We start from the raw sequence: 13,856 nt of genomic DNA, 5'->3' as shown, positions 1-13,856 counted from the left end.
AATGAACAGGAAGCCACTCAGCACAGAGCACTTCCCATTCATTCATTACCCTATGCATCTGAGGCCTGCAGAGAAAGACATGTGTGTTTGAGCTTTGGGGTGCACACCCTAATGCAATAGGCTGCGCACACCTATGACCGGCTCCATTGAAAGCCACTCGATTCACGCGTTATGCGGTTAAAACGCATCCAATTCGCATATATACTATATTGCCAAAAGTATTGGGAGGCCCGAGGGCTTTCACACTGGAGCGGTGCGCTTGCAGGACGGTAAAAAAAAGTCCTGCAAGCAGCATCATTGCAGCTTGCCGCCGCTGAACTGCCGGTAAAGCACCGCTGGTTTTAACCCTTTTTCAGCCACTAGCAGGGGGTTAAAAGCGCCCCGCTAGTGGCCAAATAGCGCCGCTAAAACTACCACCGAAGCCCCCAACGCCCTAGTGTGAAAGCAGCCTATGAAATACTTACCATAGAACAAAGCCCTTTCTAGTGGCGCCCGCACACCGCTGAGACAGCTGACATCTTTCCCCGGTGTTTCTTGGGCTCCAGCGATGTGAGTGGCCAGAGCCAAGATAATGTCAGTCCCGCGCATGCGCGTGGGAGCTGCCATTTCCAACACAGACTTTGAAGGTCTGGGACTGTAAGCTGGACCTTCAGAGTACATGCACTGATGATGTCATTGGCTGCATGCACTCTGAATATCTTCTAAACTGTGCAAGTTTAGGAGATATTCACAGTATTTACAAGCCTTATTATAGGCTTACCTGTAGGTACAAGTGATGTAACAGAGTTTTCAACCATCCAAGTCTTAGTCCATAGGGTTCAATATTGAGTTGGCCCACCCTTTGCAGCTGTAACAGCTTCAACTCTTCTGGGAAGGCTGTCCACAAGGTTTAGGAGTGTGTCTATGGGAATGTTTGACCATTCTTCCAGAGGTGCATTGTGAAGTCAGGCACCGTTGGACGTGAAGGCCTGGCTCACAGTCTCTGCTCTAATTCACCCCAAAAGTGTTCTATGGGGTTGAGGTGCAGGCCAGTCAAGTTCCTCCACCCCAAGCTCACTTATCCATGTCTTGCTTTGTGCACTGGTGCGCAGTCATGTTGGAACAGGAAGGGGTCATCCCCAGAAATTTGCCAAAATGTTGGGCGCATGAAATTGTCCAAAATGTCTTGTAATGCTGACGCCTTAAGAGTTCCCTTCACTGGAACTAAGGGGCCAAGCCCAACCCCTGAAAAACAACCCCACACCATAATCCCCTCTCCACCAAATGATTTGGACCAGTGCACAAAGCAAGGTCCATAAAGACATGGATGAGCGAGTTTGGGGTGGAGGAACTTGACTGGCCTGCACAGAGTCCTGACCTCAACCCGATAGAACACCTTTGGGATGAATTAGAGTGGAGACTGCGAGCCAGGCCTTCTCGTTGACATCGGTGCCTGACCTCACAAATGGGCTTCTGGAAGAATGGTCAAATGTTCCCATAGACACTCCTAAACCTTGTGGACGGCCTTCCCAGAAGTGTTGAAGCTATAACAGCTTCAACGGGTGGGCCAACTCAACATCGAACCTTACAGATTAAGACTGGAATGCCATTAAAGTTCATGTGCGTGTAAAGACAGGCGTCCCAATACTTTTAGCAATATAGTGTATGTGATCTGAGCCTCAATCATTTCCCCATCCGCATGGATGGAGGAATCTTCACTGCCACCTATTGTATTTAACAGCCACCGCACCCCTGGCTGTCTGAATACCCGAACAGTGACTGCATCTGATTGGCTGCAATCACTGGCTGAGAATTTTCAGCCAGCGCAGCCAATTTTTTAAATCAACTCTATGGTGCTGACAGGGTCACCCACAGCTCAAATTTTGGCCACTTCAGTAGGAATCGGATGAAATTTGAGCTGTCCAAAGGCAGCTTTAAGGAAGAACTATTATTAAAATGTATTTCACTGTTCACTAGCTATGAAGTTGGATTGGGCGACCACCTCTCCCCTTGTGGCCGTCTGACAACTAAGCTAGGAAGGAGACAGCTGCTTTATAACGGCCGCTTGTCTTGGGTTCTGGGCACTTTCCTGAAACAAATGAAGGCAAGAAGAATGCAGAGGGAGAGGACAGGCCCCATGGGACAATGAGTATGTAGAATTTTGTCCCACGTTTCTAGGTGCTTCCTAGCCCTAGCTATGAGGTCAGACTTTCTCCTCTCCTCTCCCCATCTGACAACAAAAGCTAGGAAGGAGACAGCCACTTTATTACAGCCCCTTGTCTCGGGTTCTGGACACTTTCTAAAACCAAGTGAAGGCAAGAAAAATGCAGAGGGAGAGGGGACACACCCCATGGAACAATGAACATGCAGCACTTTGTCCTATGTTTCTAGGTGAGCTAGGAAGGAGACAGCTGGTTCATAACACCTTCCCAAGATGAGTGACGGCAAGAGGAAGGCAGAGAGGGCTTGTCAGCCTCCCATTCTTCTGCATTCCTCTTGCCACTGCTCAGGAACCTGCAACAAGCTACCAATAGAAAGTTATTGTGTCTTTGCTGCTTATGTTGTTGGACAGTGCCGGGGTGAGGTGGGGCGCTCAGTCAGACCCCATAACAATTCATATACTTTATCCCATGGGGAACAGAACAATTAAAAAATAATAATGATGCTTCTTCTTCATGTTGGTCATAAACCAGTAGAATTTCATTTTAAAAAAATTAGCTTTTTTCCGGTTTGATTTTTTTGAAAGGTAGTGGGATCAAATCACTGATTTTGTTTTTTGGCCGTAGTGACAAAGGAAATTCGAACTTTGAATGTGGTTTCCAGTTAGGGAAAAATCAATCCTAGAATTGAGAAAAATTGGCATGGCAATTGAACACAATTTTAAGGGTTTTCTTTCCAAATTTGTCAAGTCCATAAAGGTATTATTGGATTTTTTTACATTTTTGTGTGAAAATTTGAATGAAATTCTGCTGGTGCATAGTCAGCTTTATGCCGTGTAGACACGGGCGGACTTTTCAACCGGACTGGTCCGCCGGGACGAATCCATTGGAAAATCCGACCGCGTGTGGGCTTCATCAGACCTTCAGCGGACTTTTTCGGTCGAAAATCAGACGGACTTTAGATTTGGAACATGTTTCAAATCTTCCCGACGGACTTTAGTCCGGTCGAAAAATCCGCTTGTCTATATGCTAGTCCGACGGGAGAAAACCGGCGCTAGGGCATCTATTGGCTACTGGCTATCAACTTCCTTATTTTAGTCCGGTGTACGTCATCACGTACGAATCCGTCGTACTTTGGTGTGATCGTGTGTAGGCAAGTCCGTTTGTTCGAAAGTCCGTCGGAAGTCCGTCAGAAAGACCGTCGGACCTTTGTTGCCGAAAAGTCCGCCCGTGTGTACACGGCATTAAGTCTGCTAGACGACTTTTCATGTAGTGATTATTAACATGGCAGAAAACGGACAGAAAGTCCGACAATAGATTTTTCTGTTGCGTAGTTTTACTCAAAATTTGCCCAAAATTTTCAAACATAAACGACAGCTGTCAAACATCTATTACCGAGCCGGTGTGAACAGCAGCTGGATGAATGTTTACCGGGGACATGATCTTTCTGCAATCATGGATACAAAGTGGAAATAATCCTAACGGGCAGATGAGCGTATGTATGCGATACGAGAGGGTAGCTTAGTTACCGCATTTTATTGCACATGCCACCCTTTCCGTCCTTTTCCACCTGCCATGGGTATGTGGCCTCCATCTCGGTATGTTGTACCGGCTTTGTTTGCTGTCGCCTAGCAGCGGCACAGGGGTACGTCGTTCACGGTCGGCTTCCTTTCCACCTCTCACGTTCCGTATTACAAGTTCCAGTGACCCGGTAAGAATTTGAGATTCCGGCAGTGCTGATTGAGGAGGTGGAATATTGCCAGTAGGACTCCTCAGATTCCTAATTCTCCCTGATGGCCGTCTTCTCACCTACAGCACAGTCGCTTGAACACGCCGATTGGTTTTCCTGCTACTTCCTCCATATCCAAAACTAAACATACAAACTTTCAGCACGCCCTTGCCCCTCGCTGCGTAATATTTTCCTAGGACAATTTATTGGTATGACGCGGTGGTTGTTCTGTATATGTCTTCTTTTCATTTGCAGATCAGAATGTTAAAGGAAAAGATTCTGGCTCAGACATTTCTGGGAGTTTTGTCTCTTCTCTTAATAAAACATAGCAATAGACACACGTACACAATAGTAATAGCAATTCGAGGTTTACCGAATGGAAAGTTTGGTGCCGAAGGATGCACTGAAATTGACAGTTTTTACAAAAATATTTATATTTTTATATATAATTGTGTTATATTTGACTTTTTAATTATAAATTATAATAATTTAAATTAATATGAATTTATTGTCGGACATTATTGGCACCTTTAACGCAAGAAAAGCGCAAGAAAAATGTATCCCTTTAAATTCTATGTATGTCTTCACACTGGTCTGTTGCGCTTCCATTGTGGTGTTAAAAATCCAGCTTGATGCATTTTTGGTCAGTTAAAATTTTTAAAATTTAATTTAAATTAAAAAAAAACGCACCTCCCCATTCAAATGCATTGAAAACGCAACAAGAACGCATCATAACGCACCTGTGTTACGTTTTGATGTGGTTTTTGAGTCACGTGACCTATGAAAAACACATAAGCAGAATAATCATGGTGAAATCAGCCCCAAACCATGGCAAAATCGAAGCAAATTCACGGTAAAATCGCGGTGCGTTTTCTGTGCCATTATCGGCACCTTTTCCCTTATTTGCATTCTGCCGATAACACCATTTTCTGCCGAAATGATGGGGTTTAATCAACTCTTGCAAGTTTTTGTGACTTTTTAAACTTTTTAAACAGATGTCTCAGTATTACTTTTTTCAAATGAAAATTTAAAGCCTAACTCCAGCCCAATTTTTTTGGGGCTCGCTCACACCAGAATGCGGTGATTGAAACCTACATTCAATGCGCAGTTCCCATACCGCATTCAAAGTGCATTGCACTTGCGATCTGCAGCAGGTGTCAGTGTTAATTTAAGGACACCCCAAATGCAGGTCGTAAGCGCAGTGCGTTTGCCTGCACTGGATCGAATGGTAAAGTATTGCCATGTGATCTGGTTGCTGTGCGTTTTGTACAGTAGTGCATGCACTACTTTTGGTGCAGTCTGGCTCTCATTGTGATTTACGTTAGTGCAGACATTCTCCTATTAGTTACCATTTGGTGGCGCCTGGCTTGATGCAGGACCAGGACCACTTAGCAGAGACAGCAGCGTGACACCAATTATCTTTTTGGCTTTTTGTAATGGTGGCGTTCTGACCATCAGCACTGTAAGGCTGGTCATATACAGAGCAAATTTCTTTCCTGCAACCACGGGTTGTAGGAAAGAAATTTGCTCGATTCCCCCATCAACACAGAAATTGGCATCAGTGCTGTCAATCAGAGCCCACCAGTTCTGCCAATCAGTGCCCACCAGTGCTTACAATCAGTGTCACCTATCAGTGCCCATTGGGGCCCATTATTGCCGCCTATCAGTGCAGCCTCATCAGCGTCCACCAGTGCCGCCTCATCAGTGCCCATTAGTGCAGACTATCAGTGCCCATCAATGCTAATCAGTGTGCCTCACCAGTGGCCATCAATGCAGCTTTATCAGTGAAGGAGAAAAACTAGCTGTTTGCAAAGTTTGATAACAAACTATAAAAAAGTTTTTTGTTTTTCTCAGAATTTTTGATCTATATTTGTTTATTTAGCAACAAATAAAAGCCCAGTGGTGATTAAATACCACCAAAAGAAAGCTCTATTTGTGTGAAAAAAAAATGATAAAAAACTTCATTTAGGTACAGTGTAGCATGACCGCGCAATTGTCATTCAAAGTGTGACAGCGCTGAAAGCTGAAAATTGGCCTGGGCAGGAAGGGGGTAAAAGTGCCCAGTAGACAAGTGGATAAGGTGTCCCTCTGGTGTAAAAAAATTAAGAAAGGCTGCCCTAGGGGATGTTATTAGTGCCATTGAGCCTAATATGCACTGAAAATTGGGTGCAAAATTTACGCAAATTTTCGGCCTGTTTTTACAAAATGTCACCGCCGGCCAATATGCAAAGTCTCCGATAGAGTTTGTATTATTTTGTCGAGCTTCACAAAAAAAAACAAGAAACTGGTCCACAGAGCTAACAACTCTTCCTCATACAGCTCGCGGCGGGCATTTGATTGCTGCCAATCCCGCGGGCTCGATGGGGAATGTTCCTTTCTGATCAGCATGTTGGAAGTCGTACCTCTGGCTCCTCACGTCAGTCATCATTTGTTTCCAAACACGTTTTCTGCCGAGGCGCCCCGGGGGCGGTGAGGGGACCGAGCGCATGACTTTAATTTATTCCCTTCGTTATCAACCAGCGGTACACCCCCTGCCACTCAAAAACATCTGCTTCCATTATCCAGGCGGATGTATAGGTAGCGATAGGTGTGGGAGCCCAGGCCGCGGCGCGGAGAAAATGGCGTTCCTGAACAATTAAGAGCTGAAACGAGATCCTTCGAGAAAGCTCCTTTCTCTGTTTTTTTTTTTTTTTCTTAGAAAGGTGTTTTATTTGCCGCACCCAAAATATCTGCATTCTTCAGCACAATGGAGCTGGGAGCCTGGCTGCACCGTAGCTGGCTCCCTTTAATAACATGTTTAAACTGCACTCATTCAAAATGCAACCTGATTTTTTTTTTTATGTTGCTTGTCACATTCCAGCACCGGAGAACACGTTTGAAAGGGAACTTTGCTCTGCCTGCGATAACGGCTTCATTTATATTTTTGCACGTTAGGAGAGACAAAAATTGGCAATAAATTGTTCTGACTCTTTCTATAATGTTAAGCTTTTTGAATGCAATTAGCTAAAGCAATTCTCATAATGGTTAAAATATTACTACTGGATATATTTGAAAGGAATAACATGCGGGAGTGCCCGCTGTTTAATAGAGTGACTTTTAAACTAAAACTGGACACCGCTGGTTAGGCCTTGTTCCTTATGATACCTATTGACTCTATAAAATACCTGCTATTACTGTTGCTAGCAAGGAAAAACATGCTCTGTGTTGTGTGCCCCTCTCTGAATTAGTTTCACTTTGTTACTGTACAACCTAACTAAATGTAGTTTGCTCTGCTCGGTTTATCCTATACTGTTACCTTTTTTTGCATCCCGTTTGCTTCCATTTCATGTCTACATGGTTGCATGGCTTTTCTCAGGGTGGGTCTTCTGATGGTAACAACAGCGGGCCATGCCTACTTAACCTCCCTGGTAGTATGATTATGTCACATTTTTGATGCTCAAAGCGGTACAATTGTTTTGCATGGAAATTTGGCGTTTTTATATTGTAGGCCTGTAGTTCTTAGGAATAACACACTTAAATCTGTCAAAAACAAGAGTTTAGTAGATATTCCGGGAATGATAAAGTTTGAAACACGGAATCATAAATTATAATATAATAAATAACTATAAATAATTATAACAAATAATAATAATAACATTTATTCAATAATGTAATCCATTTAAAAACACTGAAATTTGCTCAGTTGCAGAATTGTCGCTGTCATTACTTTCAGTGTTTGATGACAACTTTCCCCACAAATCACTATCGCTCAATCCACGAGTGATTCTAATTTACTATCGCTGTTTTCTAGCTGGTCTAAAACCACTTTTGACGTAAAGGGACACTTTTTGGTTGCTATGGACAATCTCCAGGCAGAAAGAACAGTATATATAATAAAAAAACTGCATGCAGGGCACTGGACAAAGCACTGGGGGGCAAAAGGGGTGTGAAATAATTTGATACAGTAATGTAATCTGTAAGATTACACTGTACTGTTTGTATTATGTGTTTTTAACTTTTTGAATTTGGCGCCGTTCTCCGTCCCCTTCCATCGCAACGCTCGCAGGGAACGGAGCTCGGCACTGTGATAGATCGAGTGGAGGACACGGCCCGCATGCACAGCGGGAGGACATCGCAGGATCCTGGGGACAAGGTAAGTAACTTTGCCTGGATCCTGCAATGCGATCCTAAGTGGCTCGGGGTTACTGCTTTTGGTACTGAAAATTCACCCCGAGCCACACTCGAGAATGCCGCCAGGGAGGTTAATGTGTTACTCAGGCTACTAAGTCTGTATATGCAGTAAAGCATGCTTGTTATACTCATTGTGGAACCTAAGGGGTTAATTCTACGCATTGTGTAAAAAGGCTGTTTGATCCTGTCTTCTCTGATCCTCCCCTTCTTCCACTATCCCCAATCCATCCCCTGATAGCACAGAGCCTTGGGGGCACTATACACATGCTCAGTTTGGTTTGCATTGCTAGAGAAGGCTGTTTTAACCTGTCTTTTCTGATTCTTCCTTTCTTCCACAGCCTCAAATGTCCCGGCATAACTGGGAGCAAACAATGCCCCATCCGTGGTGTCAGTGAGAAGAATTGTTCCCCAACTTTGCTGACAGTGGGAGGAATTGGTCCCATCTTTGGTGTCATTGGGAGGAATTGTGCTCCATCTTTGCTGACAGTGGGAGCAATTGTGCCCCATCTGTGGTGTCAGTAGGAAGAATTGTGCTCCATCTGTGGTGTCAGTGGGAAGAATTGTGCCCATAAGTGGCATCAGTGGGAAGAATTGTGCCCCATCTTTGCTGACAGTGGGAGCAATTGTGCCCCATCTGTGGTTAGTGGGAAGAATTGTGCCCCATCTGTGGTGTGAGGTGGAAGAATTGTGCCCCATCTTTGGTGACAGTGGGAGGGATTGTGCCCCATCTGTGGTTAGTGGGAAGAATTGTGCCCCATCTGTGGTGTGAGGTGGAAGAATTGTGCCCCATCTTTGGTGACAGTGGGAGGAATTGCACCCCATTGTTGGTGCCATTGGGAAGAATTGTGCCCCTTTGTTGGTGTCAATGAGTAGAATAGTGCCCCAAGGGCCAGATAAAAGAAAGTGAAGGGCTGCTTTTGGCCCCCTGGCTGCAGTTTGGAGACCACTGTTCTAGATTATAGTGATGACAAACACTTAGAAAAATATTTGTAAGTTGACTGTTTAAAATTGAGACTGAGAGGTATCTTACCAGTTACAATGGATGGAACAACATTTGCCGATTTATGAACCTTCTGGGATAAGGCACGTTCTCCTGTGCAGCTTGGACATTAAAAAGTGGCAGCACATGTTTGGTGAACATTTGTTTTAAGTTCAGTTTTTCATTGGTGCCCACTCAGCATCTTCTTGTTCACAGTTAGTCAAATAGATTCTGTTTTAGAGGTCAATATCGCCCATAACAGATCTTATGGGAGGGTAATAGGGAATTGGATGTCCTGGCTTCCTATATTTCTCTAGAAATTCAATGGAAGGATTTTCCTTGGTGTAGATTGTGACATCAGCCCACCCACGAGGCCATACCAAAGACGCTACTCTTGTTCATTATCTATTTTGGAGAATCTAGTAGGAAGGGCAGCTCCGGGAAAAAGGTAGCATAACGTCCATGCTGTAGACTGTGGTTTTACCTCCTCCTGCCAGCCACCCCAAAGGTACTGCTCTTATTGTGCATTATGAAGAATCCACTGGGGATGGCAACACTGGAAATGCAATGGTGGGATGTTGTCATTGTAGATTGTGGGACCGACCCCTTCTGCAAAGCTCCCCCAAAGGCACCACTTTTGGTTACTGTACGTTATGGAGTATCCACTTGGGAGGGCAGTACTGTGAATGAGTTGGTGAGATGCTGTCACTGTAGATTGAGGCGCCGACCCCTCCTACAAGACCACCCAAAATATATTCTCGTTTATTGTACATTATGAAGAATCCACTAGGAAGGACATTAACAAGAATAAGGTGGCAGGATGTCCATGCTGTATTGTGACGCCAGTCTCTTTCATGAGGCCACCCCAAAGGCATCACATAAATGATGGTGGGCAACTTTGCAATGGCCATTGCAGTTTTGCCAAGCTGGGAATTTAATGGAAATATTTCACTATTTTGCCAATCAAGCATGAGATTCGAAATGTCGGCAACACTCTGAAGCTCAAAAGTCAAGTTTTGTGTTGGCCTTAGAATGTCCATTTTTGGAAACAGGGAGGATTTTGTAGTAACTTGTAATGGGTGGATTCTCCACATCCCAGTGGTGTGCATGGCAGATAATGCTTCTCACGTGACCCAGCCTGGAGATTCCAGGAGAGTGAAACACTCCTGACGTTTGCCTCCACAGAAAGTTATAGACTTCTCTGAGGCATCTGGATTCATTTAGCCCTCACGGCAGTCGAGCTGAGCCTCATATCCGCCAGCCCGTAACGTTATATAGGCAGCGATCTCCTGCTCCGTTTTAATGTAATTGAAAATTATGCATGTTGTAGACTCACATCGCTGAAATGCAGACTCGTAAAAGCTGCGGTTCAGGTAGCCTGTGGAGATTGGATCGAGGAGACAATGAAGCTTTTATGCGGAGTAGGAATTATAAACTACTGCCTGTATGTTCTAATGGGGGGGTGGATGCGTTCCCGGCCCCTTAGACGTCTGTGCGCCTCCACTGCTCAAGTGAGCTACATGGTCGGCCTGGAGATTAAAATCGCAGTGCTCAAGCTAGATAAACATGCACAATATTGTCAAAAGTATTAGGACGCCTGCCTTTACACGCACATGAACTTTAATAGCATCCCAGTCTTAGCCTGTAGGCTTCAATATTAAGTTGGCCCACCCTTTGCAGTTATAACAGCTTCAACTCTATGGGAGTGTTTGACCATTCTTCCAGAAGCGCGTTTGTGAGGTCAGGCACTGATGTTGGACAAGAAGGCCTGGCTCACAGTCTGCGCTGTAATTCATCCCAAAGGTGTGCCATCGGGTTGAGGGCAGTACTCTTGGAGGAGGGGGGATTATGGTGCGGGGGGTGTGTATTAGCGCATATGTATTATTAATTGTGTTAAGGCTGCTCATTCATTTAAATGGCCTGCCCAATGCATCAGAATGCATCAAACTGGGTGCACATAGTGTTTCTGGCATAGTACGGCCTTGCTCTGTGCTACAACACATCTCAGTTGGCAAGGTGCAATGGGGTGGCATTTTTTTTTCTTTTCCAATCATTTTTATTAAGGTTATGGAGTGACCCTTTAGGACCAGGCTTTGACTTGGAACCTTGCTTGACTGATTTCCACTGACCTATAGGTTAATATGTAAAAGTATGCATTGTGCGTGAGTGTCAGCGTCTGGGCCCCCATACTCAAATCCCACATCCTGCATTTTTTTTTTTTTATCTCTTTCTGAAGCCAACCATCCACTTTTCAATTTGATTGAACAATCTCTGTACAATCTCCTATTGATTTACAAAAACTACATAATAGGAAGATGCACCTAAACAACCCATTTCATTTGTATCCAGTTAGTCAGGCCCCTGCACTTCATAGATCTAAAGTACATTTGTCAATGAGATTGCAGAGTGTATGGTCAGCTTAAAGAACTAGATATATATATATTTTTTTATCAGTGACATATGTGCGCTCCATTTCTGAAACAATAATCGTTCTCTTCTTTTTTTCTTCTTCCCTTTTTTGCTGCCGCTTCAGTACCTGCAGATGAAGTGGCCCCTATTGGACGTTCAGGCAGGGGGTTTACAGAGTCGGCAAGCGATGAAGGATGCCAGGTCTCCGTCTCCGGGCCACATTGTTGTAAGTAATTTCCGGTAAAAACATTTGTGAACACTGCATTTTGTTTCTTACTTAGGATTGCTCAGGGGAGACAGTTCTCAGGGGTTGGGTCTCATTTATGTTGCAGATTGTGATTTTGTTTTCTGATTGGCGGGGGAGGACTGGGTTGGGGGAGCAGAATGACCCTAACAGTTGCCCCCCGGGCCAGTGCTAATGAGATATGTTGGGCTGGTGGCCCTGAGTGGCAGTACTGCACCTTTCAGACCTTGATCAGACTGGGACCCACAGTCAGTTATACATTGTAGGCATCAATGACCTAAAAAATGAATCATGGGGCAAAATTTGAATGGGCCCCCCTCTGGCCTAATCTCTCTCTCTCATTGGCAGTGTCAACTATGACAATACACATCATTGATCTTAACATAAAGTATGCCTGAATCAAGGACAGGCAGCAGGAGTCAGTCCACTACTATGGAGCAGTGCTTTGGAATAAAGTTATGCTGTAGTAGCAATACCAATAATAACTATATTAATATCAGACATACTATAAAGTTTTAGCAGAGCAGACACTTTAGGATTTGTGACGTCATTGGGCACGCAGGGTTCATTTCAGTCTGTAGACGTTTACTGGGCAACAAATCGAAACTGCTATTCCCAAGAAAATGCTTTATACTCCACAGATGGGGATCTATTACTAGCTACCATCCTGACGTCAGCCCTTCTATACTGGAAACTTCACAGTCTAGTTGCCCTAAACAACTCCCCAAATGGGGTTCCCTTCCTACCGCAGGCCCTATAGCAACAGCACGGGCTGGTTTGGCTATTGGTGCACCATCAGTGGTCATTAAATGCTTGCTGCTTGTTCAGACCTGCACTCCTAGCACCTCAACAGAGGGAAGACTTTCACTACTGACTTCCTTTAAGGCTGTAAAAAGTAATGTGGCGAGATGTTGAGAACACCAAAAGAAGCTAATGATGGAACATGAACCGCGAAAGAGCCACATGGTTGTGTTTGCCCCCTTCTCCCCAGGTTTGCAGTCCTTCCCCTGCAGAGCTCAACCTATGATTGGTTAATCAGAAAGGGTGACAGAATCGGTCACATGTTGTTTTCAGTCCTATTGTATCATATTTATGACCACATGTGTATTCCATGCAGTGGATAAATATTTTTTTTAATAACACACGAACTGTTTCTGTTCTCAAGATATTTCATTAAAATTTTTTTATCTAACAATGAAAGGTTAGTCATAAATGGACATTAGCCCATGGCTAGCAGCACTGTGAAATGTGTATTAATTCTCAGCCATAGGCGTGCGCAAGGGGTGTGCAGGTGTGCTTGGGCACACCCTAATCCTGGGGTTGGCAACCTGTCAATGGTGGGCAGGTGAAAGGTACACCACAACCCTTCCTTGCCGACCCTCAGAACCTGGACAGGAGAGGTGGCGTGGGTGGAATTTAGTGGAACCGATCTGTATTTTCCTCCTGCAGCAGCTGAAAGTAGGCTTCTCCCCTCCCTTTTGTCAACATTCAGCTGCCACAGGAGGAAAATATCGGTACTAATATATGCCACCCCCACCACCCCTCATTTCCCTGTTCCTCTTCCTTCTGTTGCCTGGGTCTCCCATGTCCTCCCTTGCTCCTCCTTCCTCCCTTTGTTTAAGGAGGGAGAGCGGGGAAGAGGCTGGTAAAAATGTCAAATGCATATGGGTTGGAGCTTTGAGGTGCACACCCTAATGCAATAGGCTGCGCACACCTATGTTCTCAGCACTTGGTCAGTATTCACTAGCATCTAGTGAAGGCATTTAAGTGGCATCGCACTAGAAATTAGAGTTGCACTAACAGGGTTCATTAGTTGGTAGAATCACACAAGTAGGTATTAGAGCTGCACGATTCTGGCCAAAATGAGAATCACTATTTTTTTTGCTTAGAATAAAAAGATCACGATTCTTGCAACGTAAAATCTTTCACATTATACAAAAACAAAAATGGGCTAACTTTACTGTTTTTTTTTTTTAAATTCAGTAAAGTCATTTTTTCCAAAAAAAAAATTGCATTTGAAAGACCGCTGCGCAAATACAGTGTAACATAAAATATTGCAACAACCACCATTTTATTCTCTAGGGTGTCTACTAAAAAATATATATAATGTTTGGGGGTTCTAAGTAATTTTCTAGCAAAAAAAAAATGATTTCAACTTGAAACCAACAAGTGTCAGAAAATGGTTTA

At 44.2% G+C, this 13,856-nt stretch overlaps 1 protein-coding gene across 1 annotated transcript in view; it reads left to right on the top strand.

The window, feature by feature from the left end:
• TCF7L2 (transcription factor 7 like 2) overlaps window positions 1-13,856 on the top strand; it is a gene marked incomplete in the record, with an annotated part of 292,196 nt that overhangs the window by 143,168 nt on the left and 135,172 nt on the right. Inside the window, 1 exon segment of the mRNA XM_073595873.1 lies at window positions 11,550-11,651. Coding sequence (XP_073451974.1) covers window positions 11,550-11,651 — 102 coding nt within the window.

Source organism: Aquarana catesbeiana, linkage group LG08 (assembly GCF_042186555.1).
Source record: "Aquarana catesbeiana isolate 2022-GZ linkage group LG08, ASM4218655v1, whole genome shotgun sequence".
Lineage (NCBI taxonomy): Eukaryota > Metazoa > Chordata > Amphibia > Anura > Ranidae > Aquarana > Aquarana catesbeiana.
This window is presented reverse-complemented; position numbering and strand designations above follow the sequence as displayed.